This window comes from Rissa tridactyla, chromosome 2 (genome assembly GCF_028500815.1).
Source record: "Rissa tridactyla isolate bRisTri1 chromosome 2, bRisTri1.patW.cur.20221130, whole genome shotgun sequence".
In the NCBI taxonomy this organism is placed as follows: Eukaryota; Metazoa; Chordata; class Aves; order Charadriiformes; family Laridae; genus Rissa; species Rissa tridactyla.
This window is the reverse complement of record NC_071467.1, coordinates 76,857,518-76,873,348: the sequence shown is the minus strand read 5'-3', so window position 1 is coordinate 76,873,348 and position 15,831 is coordinate 76,857,518. Positions and strand designations below refer to the sequence as shown.

The following is a 15,831-nucleotide window of genomic DNA, read 5'->3' as shown; positions in this document are numbered from 1 at the left end:
TGGTCATCACAAGAGAGGGCTTTTCTTGCTCTATCTTTTCAGCCTTCATAGTACGGAAAGCAGTCTGAGAGCCAGTGCTACTACAGCTGCCCTCTTGGAAAGTGAAGCACACTGAATTCCCCTGAAAGTGATGTTTTTATAAGAAGATGATAAGGTTATATGTGGTATGGCCTGAGGCAGGGCTTGCGGAGACATGAGGGACATGAGGCCTGTTGGGATAGTTTTGAACTAGTACACTGAGCAAGACAAATCTGACACAACCTCATCCATACAGTTTGTAACAAGAGGACCCTGGAGCAATCCCTTATGGCAGACTTCACCTGGAATTCGTCTCACATCAGGCTGGTCCAATCACTCTGAAATCACTTTTGGGAGCAATGTGGCAGACCAGGTGATCCGCTCCTGGGGCTGCTCTTGAGAAAGATTTTATTTGGCAATATTGCCAGCAGAGTTCCCCGGGGGACTGCTACTGGCATAATTTAATAGTTGTATTGATGATCTGGAGGTAAATATAAAATTGCAAATAAAAAAAAGAGCATACAGAAAGGCCATTGGAGTGATAAATAGTGTGGAGAGACTAAATTGAATAGTTTGTTTGTAAAATAAATGCATTTTAATAAAAACAGTTTGCAAAGTCATCTTACTAGGAGCAAATTGTACAACTTCATGTAATTGGAGACTATATTCCCCATAGTGGCAAACTTTAAGGGAAATTAGGGGTCGTCATGTACCAGATCAGCACAAGTTTCCCATTGAATCTTGTGGTGAAGAGGAGTTGGCAGTCCTGCAATGCATCAACAGCAAAGGATACAAGAGCAGCGCAGGGCATGGGAGAACAGGGACCAATACCTCTGCAGAGACCAATACCAAATTTCGCTGTGCAGGTCATCTTCCTTTTTCTACTGATATTGAAAAAATAGAAACACTGAAAAAGCTGAAAGTCATTAAAGAAAATGATGTAAAAAGTTCAGTGTGTTTAATTTATCATATAGAAGTCTGAGAGATGATTCAATTATTTGATTAAAGTACAGCATAGATATTTCAGAACAAAACTAACCGGACAAAAAAGCATTTCTTCATCAGGTAGACAGAGGTGTGTAAAGAATTGATAGCTATAAATTAGAGTCTTCTGTAAGTAAAACCTATTTAAAGACTGGATGCTGGACATGAACAGTAAAGTATCCTTCCCAGCGATGCAGGCAGATTGTAAAGGGGGTAGGATATGAACACACAAGAGTGTGAAGAATGAGTTTAACATCGAAGAGTTACTTGAACCCCCGCCAAAAGAACAGTAGAAAGAGAGTCATTAGCTCAGTGCCTGCCTGTCTCATAGTGCCTTTCAGGAAGGAATGCCTACCTACGTGATAAGGTATATCAGAGAGCCCACTGGCTGTAATTGTGTCCAAAGTATCCACATGACAGGATGGACTAAAGGAGATAACATGTTCAAGCCTTTTGCCCCACTGTGTTCTGAAGTCCCCCACAGCCTACAGCTGCCTGTGCGCCCATATACTGTGATGAGTTTGAATCTGAGTAGTTCAGAAGCAGCTAGAAGATCTCCAGTTTGAGCTGGAGGCAGTTTGCAGGCTGTTCTGGTGAACATGAGACCCTTCATGTTGATCAGGCTGAACCCTGTAGAGCTCGCTAATTCCAGCCTCTCCTGCATGACTGCACAAACCCCAGGACTACTTCTAGCAGCCGTGCCAGTAGCTCCATACTGGCTGTAACCATGGCTCTACGCAACTTGGTTGTTTAAACACTTTTCACCACATAATTGCCAATGCATAGTTGTGAATGCTAGGTAATTTTTCTGATTTTCTGAAGGACCACGACAACCGTGAATAATCAGTCTACCTTAGAAAAACTAAAAGTGGCGGGGAAGGGCACAAACACAGGGAGACAGGCGTCCACACTGTGGAACTGTTACAAACGTGCTCATCCAGCTTTTTTGTCTGGACCACCATCATTCTTTTCAGGTACATTTGAGGAGCTGGAATACAAATAAGGGCTGCTGCACGCCTGTTGGACTCAGTGCCGGAGAATGGCCCCAGGTCCATTTCGTTTGCTAGCATGCATGTGATCTGGGAGTCTCAGTGCATCTTATGGCCTAGGGTATTCCCATGCCTTCTTTCCTGCATCTCTGGTAATGAAAAAAGCATCAATTTTAGATACAGTCCTCTAGTTATTCTGAGTTACAGAAAAAAAAAAAAAGCAGTTATGGGCAAATCAGCCTTGCTTGTTGGTATTATAAAATGGAAAGGGTATTTTTCTAAGAGTACAATATATATATGTATATATGTGGAAAAAAAATCACATGAAGCTACTTGATAAATATTGAAAGCAACTCTGCATTTCTGAAGAATAGATCTTAATTTCACTTTAAATGACATATGGCGGCAATATGGATGCAATATAAACTGAGCCAGATGAATAAGATTAACACTCCAGGGGAAAAAACCCAGATAATTCTCTTGGTTTCTCAGCACTTTTTTTAAAAACAAAATTAAGAATTAATTCTTTATGGGATGTTAAGGGTACTATGAAATAGAAGTTTTCAGTATTGCCGATCTAGATCACTTGTCATTACACTGTGGAAATAATATTCCTGTCCTGAAACATTTATGCTGTGTCTTGCTGACCTCCGTGGAGCCAGAGTTGTGAGAACAGACTCTGTCATCCAATATCCTTTACCGTCAATAGAAAGAGTCTCATGGGGCTCAGTTATCTTTGGATCAGGTCCCAGAACATCTCAAGATCCACAGAACTTGGAAGAGCAAAAATTATTGTGTGAACAAAATCCTGATCCTGCTGCTTCTTAGATAAATAAATTTAGATGATTTCAGCAAGACTGTGATCCAGCCCTGATGTATAAATGTATCATCCTGCTAATTTGTGGTAAGACGTGTATTATTTCAAGTCATTAATGAGCAAGTTGCTAAATACCAAATCTGTATGGAAACTATGATTATGCCTCTTATTCAGCTGAATAATGGGATTTTTTAAAAAAATTGTTTATTTTATTGTATCACATTGTTATTATGCAGTAAAATGTGAAAATACAGAATGCTTCTGAGTCAGTCGAAAAGCATCCTAAACATAAACACTATCAGCCCGATATATCAAGAGCAGGTAAATGGTGTTCTCTGTGCTGCTCACATCTATCTTCCCTGCTTCTCTTTTGCTTATCACCTGTTGTAATTAAAACAAAGAAAGGTAGCTGGCTCGTAAAATTGAATTCTTAGTCAGGTGATGCTCCCAGTTAATGACCTGAAATTTCAGCCTCCGTTTCTGGGTCTGCAGGATGAGGAAGAAGTGGTCGGTGCATTAGATAAAATCATGCAGAAGAAAATAGTAACAAAGTCAAAGACAGAAAGTGAGAAAGACAGAAGGAGAGAAAACATACATCATTGGAACTCAATGTGTTTTGTTTTTTTTATTCACTTCTACCACTGTATTGGCCAGCAGCAGAAAACAGGAGCTGGAAGGAGAATCACAGTTCCAGAGATGGAAAAATAGATGAATTATTTGTCGCTTTTTATATTCCTGAGAAGAAAAGGTGACCATACCAGCACTTTCAGTAATTAATCTTAAACACCACGTTGTGCCATATTATATTGGAAAAGCCATTTTTCTGGAGTATATATACCACCAAATAAGAAAAGAGTGAGCTGAGCTTTTTCAAACCTCAAGGCCATATAAACAGTCTCAAATCAACCTTTTTATGCGCTGCTTGGTAAGAAACCTCTATGCAATCTGTCTGCATCCTACACAGCACGGGCCATTCTTTGACAATGCAGGCAGGCAGGACCTCATAACAGAAACCACACAGATTCAGGTAAAGGCCCCGTCTGGGCCAGTATCCTTTGCTCATCAGATAGCAAATGCTAAAGCGTGAGGACAAGAAAAACATCTATGATGCCGCTCCTGACTATTCTCCTGGGCTTGGACTGTTTGGTTCATGGGATTTCCTGATCCAGGTGTCTATCTACCTCTCTCTAACTCTCTCTACCACCCATTTGTCCCATTTCCCCTTCAACCCAGCCAACATTTTGCTGTCCATAGCATCCATTGGCAAGTAATTCTACAAGGCTGCTAAACCTTGCATGACAACAATCACCTCTTTTTGCTTTTTCACTCATGGCTTTGTAGATACAGCAAAGAATCAGTCATAGTCTCATCAGTGGGGTCTCTCTCAAGCTGAAGAGTCCCTGTCTATTCATGTTTTCCTAGTACAGAAGCCATTTCACATCTACAGTCATCTTGGCAGCCCTTCTCTGACTCTTTTCCAGGTCTATTCCAGGGAACCAGAACCGCACAGTATTCAAGGTCGGGGTGAACTGTGGATTTATGCACAATGACATTTTCTATTTTGTTCTCAAATTCCATTCATAACAATTCCAAACTCTCTATACGACTTCTGACCACTGCTGAGCACTGAGCTGGTGTTTTAATGGAACTTTCTGTTGTGATCCTTGAGCCTTGCTCCTATACGGTAATGGTCAAGAGGCCATGAATCTTCATGTGAAACGAGGATTTTTTTGCTTGCTATGTGCATCGCTGTACATTATCTGTCTGAATTTCTTCTGACACTTTGTTTCCCAGCCACCAAGCCTTTTCAGGTCCTTCTACAGTTTCCTACAATATATATTAATCTCAACTCTGCCAAATAACTTTCTCATAAGTCAATTTTCTCATTGCACCATCTGATCTCTTTTCTGGGTCATCTATAAACATATTGAATGGCACAATTTTCAGCCCAGTGCCCTGTAGAACTCCCCTGGGAACAATTCTCCCCTGTAAGAATTAAATGTTTGCCCCTATCCTGCCTTTCCTATCTGGCAATCAGTTCTTCATTCAGTCTAGGATTCCTCCCCTTATTCCATTGCTTTAGTTCCTTAAAATACTTTCGTTAAGGATTTCAGGATTTCATCAAAAGCTGATGGGAAATTCAAACAGATTTTATCAATTAGATCACTCTTATCTACATGCTTGATGACCCTTTGAAAAATTCATTAGAGGTTTACAAAACAGGATTTTCTTTTACATAATCTGTGCTACTCTTCCAAAACGGGTTGTATTGATCCACATGGCCTCTCATTCTATCCTGTATTACAAACCCTACTTAACTGTCCAGCGCGGATGTCCAGCTTACAAGCCAGTAATTGCCCGCACTCTGCATGGAGATCTGGGTAGGAGTGCAATATAGTTACTTACATCATGAATCATGACATTTTCTTTTTAAATTTTTCTGTCTCTATGATTTGTCAGACTTTCTCTTTCTCTCTTTCTCTTTCTCTTTCTCTTTCATTCTCATTCTCTTTCTCTCTCTCTTTTTCATTGGAACACAATTTTCTCTGTTTTGCTTTTTTTTTTCCCCGAACAGGAAAACAATGCCCAAGTTGGTGATCATGAGAAAAAATTAACACTGGTACTGCATTTATAGCAATTTTTAGTCTCAAAAGCACTGTACACATTTATCTAACAAAAATAATTAATCTAATCTAACCAGCCTAGTAAATATAGATTTAAGATGAACTGGATATCTCTACATTTGATGTTCAACTGCCATTATTTTTTTGTCAGGTACTTGAGTTAGATGTGGTAATGGACATCTATCAGATTTCAGGCGTCACAAGCAAGCTAGAAGTCACGTTGGGTCAGTTCCAACAGCCAAAGGCTTTCCCACAAAGAGGAAGTTTTAACAGTACCTCAAAGCCCACTTTTGTTACTGAATTTAAAGCAAGTTATTCTGATCCGCACTTCTGCTGAATGTGGTTGCTCATAAGCAAAGATGGATATACAGCAGCTCTTTTTGTTTGAGTCCCAAACTCTTATGCCTGCAGAGCCACGTCTGACACAATCGCATGTATTTAGACTGTTCTTTCAAAATTCGCCCCCCTCGTTCGTCATATTCAGATCTAATCTGGTAAGTACACCATGTTCTACATTCTTCCTTCCCAAATATTAGAAAAAGCTATTCTGTTCCTCAGACCAAGATCTCTCATGTGATCATTGCAAAGTGCTTGTGTTAAAATCTCATAATCCTGGGACTTCCAGGGACTGTCCAGAGAACGTTCTGCCAACTGTGGAAACAGGATGGTCAGCAACTGCTGATCAATAGACAATGGATTTATTTTATCACAGGATGACACTACTTGTCAAGACCTAGAACTGATGAGTTGCTTTTTACAGCCTAGGATTGTTTTTACAATTTTGCATTTGCACAGTACTATGGTTTCCTTAATATTTAGTGCCCTTTACAGTCCCTTGCTTTGTAACTTTGGGTTAGCTTACTTAATCTTATGAACTCCTGAATAGTGCTTTATATTTAGCAAAGACAAACTTTCTGCTACTGAACTGGCATGGTAACCCAGAACAGAAACTGACTGTTAGAGGGTTTTTTACATTTTTGTTGTTGTCGTTGATATTGTAAATGGAAAAAATATAACAAATAAAAAGATGCATCCAAGAAATTAAAAATTGCTGATTTTGATAGTACTCATTGTGGAATAGAAATGGTTGCAAGTAGTAGCTACAAATGCATAAAATACATTAAAACAGGTGATTAAATATCATATCTATTTTAGTCTAGTTCTTATTTCAAAAATTCATTCAAATCCTTCATTGTGAAGCAAAGCATCAGATTCTTATCTGCTGACGTTACTGGACTGATCTTTTCAGATTCAGCTGAAAACTGGAAATAAGCTATTTATAAAACATACAGTTGTTGTGATGTGCCATGGGAATTTAAGTGTGTCAGATAGTCTTCCCACAGGGAAAATGATAGCTGGATTATTTAATATAGACTGATATTTTGTCATTCCCCAGATAATTCCATTGTGGTTTTTATTATCAAGTGAACCTCTGTCTGTTACGGCATCTATTTCTTACACAGTTTAGAAAAACACTCGTAATTAGTAGCTGTAAGACAGGTGGGGAAGACAATGAGCCCTTATCAGATAATCAGTCACTGGTTCCTCCATTTCTTTTTGTGCGGTATGCCAAACCCTCTCTTCCTACTGCTCAAGCAATGCTTAATTTTCACACAAAGTAGAACAGCCACCGAGACTGAATGGACCCCACTGCCAAATATATCCTAGCCTCTGAGGTCAAGGCTTAGTGTAGGCTCTGATCCTCGTGGATAAAAAAAAAAGAGATTGAAATCCAGGTGTCCTGAACTCTAGATGTGCGGTTTTGTTGCCAGATAAAAGGGAAGTCTGAGGGCTCCCTTTGTGAGTGGGACCAGGCTTGGGCTGAGCACATCTACTGATCAGACATGAGGAGCGAGACAGGCACAAAAATACAACTGCTCTTTAGATCTACACAGTTGCCCATATCCCAGTTGCATGTGTGACCTTTACCCAGGACTTAGGTCCTTTTGTGCTAAGAACTTCACAGAGATGATCCCTAACCCACAGCCTGTGCCAGCAGGCAGCGGTGGGATAGCGAGGCAAGTAATTTAATGAGGAATTTGACGGGATGCAGTGAAGCGATAGGATAGTCACAGCCAGCCCCACCTAACAGTAAAGGGCAGCACTGGGGAAAAGGCACGAAGCCACATTTTTGAAAAGCTTTCAAGAAGGCAGTGGGCTCTGCATTGCGAATGGGTCTCAGGACTTGAGGTCAAGCTCTGGAACAGGGTGGAGTGGTGACCAAATTGGAGCCAGACGCAAGTTTTAAACGAGTCTGAAAATGAGGAATGATTTTATGTTGATGCAGCACAGGAAGGGGAACCGCTCAAAAGCAGAGAGATCCCACATGATGGTGCGAAAACATAAGCGATGTGCTCATATTTGTTGAGGACAGAGGAAAGCATAATTGACCCCAAAAAAATAAGAGTCAATTACAGTGGGTTTGTAGGGGTGGACTAGCAGGAAAGCCTATGTCTTTAAGGTGACAAGCAGGGAGACACTTTACGATCTAGATGCAGCAGTCCACGCCTGGCAGGCCACAGCAACTAGCAGTGAGTTTTCAAACTTCAAACCATTTCAAAAGCAGTGTTATTAATCACATTGTGCGCATCCTGCTCCGCTGGCATCTGCTGGTAACGTTTCCTAGAGATGTTCCGTGGTAACAATAAGACAGGGAAGCACTGCCGGGGGGCCGCGGGGTTGGCGACTGGACGATCCGTATTGCGGAAACCCCAGTTATCTGGCACCTCGTAAAAAGATGCCAATTATAATTCAGCATCCATCACCTGCGAGGTGAAAAAAAATTAATAAAAAAGGACTCCTCATTATTGGCCACCGCGTGCCCAAAGCACGCGCAGCTCGGGGCCGACGGGTCTTATTTTTGCCTCGAATGACAAAAAAAAAAAAGGTCTCAGATGCGCCCTCCCCGTCCTCCCTCCCGCGTCGCTCCGAACCCCGGATGGGCGCGACGCCTGAGGGAGGACGCCGAGGGGGCGTGGCTTGGGACAGAAGGGGCGTGGTTTGTCGAGAAGGGGACGCGATTTTGCATGGCAATGGGCGTGGCTTAGGATGGAGGCGTGGCCCGTCTCCTGAAAGCCGTGCCCCCTCCGCTACCCCTCCTTCCGCGCATGCGCGAGCGGCCGGAAGTTGGGGCGGGGGGGGGGGGGAGGAAGAGGAAGAGGAAGAGGAAGTAGAGGGTGGCCATGGCGATGGCGGAGAAGTTCGACTCCCTGGAGGAGCACCTGGAGAAGTTCGTGGAGAACATCCGGCAGCTCGGCATCATCGTCAGCGACTTCCAGCCCAGCAGCCAGACTGGGCTCAACCAGAAATTGTGAGGGAGGGGGAGGGGGAGGGGTTTCGCCGCTCCTCTTTCTCGCCAGGCCAGGCCGCGGGACCTTTGCCACCGGCCTCCCCCCCTCACCCCCAGCCCTGATGCCTCAGGGAGGCCCTGGCCGGCGGATCTGTCGCCTTTCCGCCGTAGCCAAACCTTGAAGGAGCAGCGGGGAGATAAGAAGCGTTCCCCGCTGGGTTTCGTGTCGTTGGCCTGGCAGCCGCCGTTAGCTGTAGCGCGGAACGGCCCTCTCTTTTTTTTTTTTTTTTTGGCTAAAAACGACCCATTTTCTCCTTGCAGGAACTTCATGGTGACGGGCTTGCAGGATATCGACAAGTGCCGGCAGCAGCTTCACGATATCAGCGTGCCCTTGGAAGTTTTTGAGTAAGTAACTGTGTACCTGGGAGGGAAGGTGCTGTGGTGGGCGTGATTGGAGGTAGCGCGTCCTTGCAGCGTGGATGTTTTCACGGAGGGATGCTCGTTTCTTAAACTTCACCTTCTGAATGCCTTACAAGAACGTGAGCAGGCAGAAGAAGCTAAGAAGTACCTTTAGCCTGTGAGAAGGCAGAAGGGTGAGAGCAGTGATAAATTATACACTTACTTTCAGATCTCTTTTTTTAATTTATTTTTTATTTTTAATTTATATTGACTTCATATATGCGGGCAGTAATACAGATTCTGTCGAATCTGGTGATTTAGTAAGTAAGCTTTCACTTTGGAAATACGCTTTTACACTAGGTTAGAATCAGGATGTAACGTTGCTGGTGAAAATAAATTAGGCCAGTACTTGGATGTTTAGTTTCAGTAGTGGCAGTCTTCTCGTTCGCAGAGAATTAGAACATTAAAAGCAAAGTCATGAATGTAGAGGGAGAGCTGTACAAGACAGCTTTTACAATATAGCTGACAAGTTAATTTGCTAGTGTTTCTTGTAAATCCACGTGTCACTGGTTTGTTATGTTCTGGTGTAGTACTGGCTATACAGGGCTTTTTCAGTTGGGCATTCACTCTATCTGTAAATCTATGGTGACAGTCTCAAATGTTCTTTCATTATTCAATGATGCAGTTATCCTTGGTCAGACACTTATATTGCAAAGCAAAAGTACACTTACGTATTTGCTTATACAGGTGAGTTAATTTTTATTCTTTACTATGATACGTACCCTTGCTCCTCATCCTTGAATTGCTGGGTGCCTTATTCCCATGTGCTAATGGCTTACTGGGTACTAACTAAACTACTTTATGGTTAGTGCCCTTTCAGTTGCTTGGAAAAGGACTGTCTTTCTTCATTCATGTGTACTTATTGCCTGTGAGGAGCTGGATAGTTGTATTTTTGTTTGATTTTAATACTTTTTTCAAAGCTCCAGGCTTTCTGGAAGCAGAGATTTAAAACAGTGTACCAAGATAGCTGTTTCCTGGACACAGAATAGTTCTTCTTGAACTGTCTTTTGAAAATGGCTGAGCTACACTGTGTTTTTTAAAATGCATGTTTCAGATAATAGTAGTAACAAAAAGAGAGCAGGGTGAATAATTCTGTACCTTGGAGAACATCCTAGTTGGAATATAATCATTTAGGTAGTGTCTTTTCTATTTTCAGATACATAGATCAAGGCCGCAATCCTCAGCTTTACACTAAAGAATGTCTGGAGCGAGCTTTGGCTAAAAATGAGCAAGTAAAAGGAAAAATTGACACAATGAAGGTAAACCAGAAATAATGAAAGTACGAATGTAATAACGCATTTGATAAGGTTTTATTTTCCTGTAAATATGTGGGGGTTTTTCACTTGTGCAGTTATTGAATTCCCTTACTAGGTGATTTTCATTAGGGATTGCTCTGCATCCCCGTATCCTAACTGATGCTAATACCAACCTGTTCTGGAAAGGAAACTTGTAATTCACCCTGTAATTGGAGATTCAGTTGTTGCTATGATGTAATTTTGACTAAAGGTGTATGTAGCACTGCATTTGTTTTCGTTTTGAATACTAATGAGTACCTCACACTGTTACAGATCTGTAACTGTGATGCGTGTGAGTTTAGAAATAAGTAAAACAAAAGGGATATTTTTCCAGTCTTGGATGGATCTTAGAGTATTAAAATGTCAAATGTGATACATACGCATGAATTAATCTTTGTAAAATGACTTAGAATGTATGACAGTGTTTAGAGTTTTCTGAACTGGTACTTTCATGTAGTATGAACCTAAGCATTCTGTTTTAACTGCTGGAATTATTGCTGAAAAATAAAATCGGAAAAGTGAGATCGGGGAAAGGACTGTTTGTGTTTCAGAACATTCTTTGCCTGAACTTAAAATTAATGTGGAGGATGGCAATTTTAAGTTGCAGAACATAGACATGTCTCCATATGTTCTAAGCTTCTCTTTCTTTAGATATGCTCTGTGCTTGTAAAAATTGTAGGAAGAATTATGTATCTCTAAGCCAGGTGTGAGTTCCATTTTGGAGATTGAGGGGATTCCATATCAGATCAAGAGGACGTGTCCTTTATCAGCTTTGCTTAATAAGGTCAGACAGTTATCAGTCCACCCGAGTTTACCGGAGAGGTCCAACTACTTTGTATTTCTTAGGTGAAAATGCTAGTTAATTTATGGGAAAGTAAAAGCATTTTAGTTTGCCTGGTGCTTTCCTAGCAGGTTTCACTTGAGCATATTCTGTGTATTTTTGTGAACATAACTTTCTGTGGGTTTTGTGTGTGGTTTTGGAGTTTTTTTTGGACACTGTTCTAGTAGGTCACTGAAATGTAGAACTGTGTTGTATACAAACATTTCTGTTCCTCAGATAAGATTGCTTGATGACATCTAAATAAATGGTACAGATGATGTATACACATTTTTTTTTCTCTCTTTCCAGAAATTTAAAAGTCTGTTAATTCAAGAACTGACAAAGGTGTTCCCAGAAGACATGGCAAAATACAAAGCTATTCGAGGAGAAGATCCTCCTCCTTAAGTTGGCCTTCTGTAGCTCTAAAAATGTCAATTCCATAAACTGACACCCCTCTTTATAAGAACATTGATTGGAGACAGGGGGAATCCAAGCCTTCATAACAACTGTACTAAAAATGGCAGTGATGGACTGTAAAGGAACTTGATGACTGCTGATGGTTCTGGTCTGAAGCTCCTGAATCTATCTGAGGACTTTTCCTCAAAGATTGCAGTTGAAACTTCCTGTGATAATTCTTCTTTCCTGAAAGGTTTTGGAGATAAAATTGCCTACAGGTCATCAATACCTAGCATTTCCCACAAAGTGCATTTCCAGAGGAGAAAATCATGTTTTTTGTCTTCTGAAAAGTGATCATCGGGCCATTCATTGGGCTCATCTGTTTTTAAGAAAAATTTATTTATTATACTTGATTATTTTTCATTTGTAAACAGCTTTTTTTTTATTACAGTACAAACAGTTGACTGCTTTCATCTTGCCAAATTCTACTGAGCAGGAGCGTGTCAAGGGCTGCAGTTCTCATGTGTCATAATGAATTGCAGCCAAGAAAACCTTCAGATGTTCTTGTTTTGTTCTATGAGCTGCAGTGCAGATGGCTGAGGACATAGCAAGTGAGCATATTCGGGGACTAGCTCCTCAACAATGTTAATGTTTTGTATAGTATTTAATGTAAGCTTTTGTTTAATTGTGTTCATTTTCTGTAAGCAGGTTGTCGAATAAAAATCTGAAAAAAATATAAATTCTGACGTTTTTCTGTTGTATGCTACTCTTTGGAGAATGAACTAAAAGCTGTGGAAAAATAGCATATTCCTCACTCGCAGAAATAGAAATAAAACGTATGTCAAAACTTCGCTGTTACAATTTTATATCTGAAGATGTCAACTTTGTATTTTGATTTTTGTGGGGGAAATTCCTTTTTTAGTACCTGAAGCATGAGATTTTTTGGGGTCAGTGGTTGTCACCTGAAGTGTTTCTGATCAGGTGTGAACTCACCTGAGAAATCTGTGTTTATATGTGAAGTGGTCCCAATGTCAGGCAGCGTGTTGGGTTCACTACCCGGGGACATAGCGCATGTGCAGCAGTATAGTTTTACAGCGGAAGTAAGAGGACCTCTCTTAATCTTGGGGATTTGTGAAACTTGAACCATCTGTGGCTACACTTGTCCTTCCAGATGTAACCTGACTTCTTTTTTTTTTTTTTTTTTTTTTCCACCAGCAAAAGAACGTTGTTAACTTTCTTTTTGTTGCTAAACTTCATGGGTTTTGTGCAGGAGCTCCAGTGTGCTTTGTAGCAGACCTACCTAGTCCATTAAAGACCTTAGTGGGAATTTAGGTGTGTTCGAGGTGTTGGTGCCATGAGGTACTGTCTCTGCTCAGGTACCTAGCTGAAGCAAAGCCCATCCGTGACGCCAAGCAACACTATGCCTGACCAAGCTCTTGCGTAACAAAAGGAAAAAAAAACCCCAGCAAACTACGTTTCCTTTGCACTAGTTATTTGAGACTTGTTACCTGGCAGTCTAAATTGATCTAATTGCTGCCTGGCATTATCCTGTCCTGCCCTTGCTTGTCCTTGTATTTGCTCCACTACTAATCACAGTCTTTCCTTCACGGTGTTGCTGCACTAAATGGCAGAAAACAGTGTTGGAGTGCACCATGTTTGCGTTTCGCTCTGCCTGGACTGCCAGATCTCTAGGAGTTGTTGAAGCAAGGCCTGTGGCTGGCAAGTGGGATATGTATGGGGCACAAGCACAAAAGGTCAGAGGATTTTTCGGATACGTATAATGTGGTGGGGAGTGGAGCTTCAGAGTAAATGTAGGCAGCAGGCAGGTGAAGGTATGTTTAAATGGTAGTTGAGGTAGAACGCTTAGGGGACCAGAGGCCAGTAGATACTGGTAGGGATACTGGAGTATTCTGGCTCCTCGTGCTGACATCAGCTTGTGTGTCAGACTTGGTGGTGTAGTACACTTAAAAACCAGTGCTTCCAGGAAGTCGTCTTCTTATATTTACTTCTCATTCCAAAACATATCACTCTGGTTGTGCAAATTTTCTTAAAAATTGAAGTTAAAGCGTGTTGTTAAGGGCATTGTCCAAATGCCTCTTAAGCACTGACAAGTTTGGAGCATCAACCACATCTCTAGGAAGCCTGTTCCAGTGTTTGACCAACCTCTCCATAAAAAAATGCTTCCTAATGTCTAAACCTCCCCTGGTGCAGCTTTGAACGATTCCCACCCATCCCGTCACTGGATCCCAGGGCGAAGAGCTCAGCACCTTCCTCTCCACGTCCCCTCCTGAGGAAGCTGCAGAGAGCACTGAGGTCGCCCCTCAGCCTCCGTCTCTCCAAACTAGACAAACCCAGAGTCCTTGTCCACTCCTCACAGGACATTCCTTCCAGCCCTTTCACCAGCTTTGTTGCCCTCCTCTGGAGGCGTTCAAGGACTTGAACATCCTTCTTAAATTGTGGGGCCCAGAACTGCACACAGCACTCGGTGAGGCCTCACCAACACTGAACACAGCGGGAGAATTGCCTCTTTTGACTGGCTGGTGATGCTGTGTTTGATGCACCCGACATGTTTTAAGGATATTGTGGATCAGACGCAATTTGAAGTATGTGCGGAGTTGAGCTTGCTTTGAAACAAAGGTGAGGCCTGTGGAGGAACTGAACTCTCAGGGTAATTCTGCCTCTGTAGTGCATCTCCTCTATTCATTCCTACGCCCACTGCTTTTAGTGGGCGTCTCTGTACCTGTTTCCAATTCCTCACACCGACCACGATTTCCCTGTTGGTAATTTTAGAGACATTAATGTTGTTACATAGAGTAAGATTTTTCAACCAAGAGTGAACTTATCTTTTTGATTCTTTAATTAAAAAAAAATCAAATACTTAAAGTTTTGACATTCTGCTTCCTCCTTTGATTCAACTCCTTTGCTGTGGTGCCATTTAAAAACGTTTAGCTTATAATTTTTGGCTCAAACACCGTACTCTAAAATGTAGTCCTCATTTTCAGATTAGTTTTTGCACATATGGTTACTTTGAATTCTGGGCCTAGTGTATTAATTTGTAACAGTATCACACAACATTTGGCTGTTACTGTGAAAATACTATCACAGGATTTACATTCTAGATGTTACGTGGCGCTTAGCATTGCACGTCTCCATCAGTTTATGTGCTGACCAGCTCTGTATGGATGAGCTCAGAGCTAATGAGCTTGCCATAGTATGGATTTTGTAACGTGTTCTTTCCATATCTATAGTCCATGCTATATATTCCATAGAAACTAATAACGGATTAGTTGAGCTTCTAACGTATGGATTTACTCCTACCGCTCATAGGAAAAGAATGCGTGAGAAGCAGAGAGGGATAAGCTTATAGATTTGCTGGAAAGAGGGTTTGTTCCTTGAATATAAAACCACTGAACAGAATTCAAAGTTTAACTTTCTGAATATAAAATATTTTGGTGCATGCTGAAAATTTCCTTTCCTTAACAGAAAAAACCACCAAATTTTGTGTGTTGCAATATGTCGTAGCTGTCCTCTGCCTGCTGTACCCCTGAATCATCTCCCCACAACCCTGCTACTTCCCACCCCTTAAGAGCACCAACAGGGTAGGGCAAGATGAGATACTTTTTTTGGCAGAGGATGGTGAAAGAAAATCTCTGTTCATAGAACCTCTGAATTTTCTATGGGTCAGTGGGCTTAGCGTGGGAAGCCCTTGAAATTATTTGAATTGTCCAGGAAGCTACAGCCTTCATGTCACCCCACAGGAATACCAGTGTGCTTTTGCGTTGGGGAGCCTCCTGTACCTCGTGGAAAAGGCTGTTCATTTTGCTACCGTTACAACCTGATCAGTCTTCTATAAACTCTGTACCGAGGACTCAGACTAAATCTGTGCATTCGATTTGTTTGTGAAGCACCGTTCAATTTTGCCCATGTTTTGCTGATATTGGCACCACATTATGGATCCGGTTGTGCCAGCTGCATAACGCCCCAGCAGGGCATCCGCATTCTCTCCTCTCACTGCTTTTAATGCTGTTACTGCGGCATCCTTAAAGTAGAGTAAGTTGATTTTTGCAGAATAAAGAGGAGTGGCATAGCATTCTAACAAATGACACACCTCCAAAACCAAAATCACAGAAGCCTCTACAG

At 41.6% G+C, this 15,831-nt stretch overlaps 1 protein-coding gene across 1 annotated transcript; it reads left to right on the top strand.

Moving 5' to 3' along the window:
• Positions 1-8,560: 8,560 nt before the first annotated feature.
• On the top strand, positions 8,561-12,431 carry MED10 (mediator complex subunit 10). The gene is made up of 4 exons (XM_054192950.1): positions 8,561-8,742; positions 9,043-9,126; positions 10,337-10,439; positions 11,605-12,431. Exons 1-4 carry the CDS (start codon positions 8,615-8,617, stop codon positions 11,698-11,700), a joined length of 411 nt encoding a protein of 136 aa, XP_054048925.1. The 5' UTR covers positions 8,561-8,614; the 3' UTR covers positions 11,701-12,431.
• Positions 12,432-15,831: the final 3,400 nt, after the last annotated feature.

Coding starts and splice junctions, on each gene's coding strand:
- MED10 (XM_054192950.1), top strand. CDS start 8,615: ATGGCGATGGCGGAGAAGTTCGACTCCCTGGAGGAGCACCTGGAGAAG. Junction 9,127..10,336: donor GTGCCCTTGGAAGTTTTTGA/GTAAGTAACTGT, acceptor TTCTATTTTCAG/ATACATAGATCAAGGCCGCA. Junction 10,440..11,604: donor GAAAAATTGACACAATGAAG/GTAAACCAGAAA, acceptor CTCTCTTTCCAG/AAATTTAAAAGTCTGTTAAT.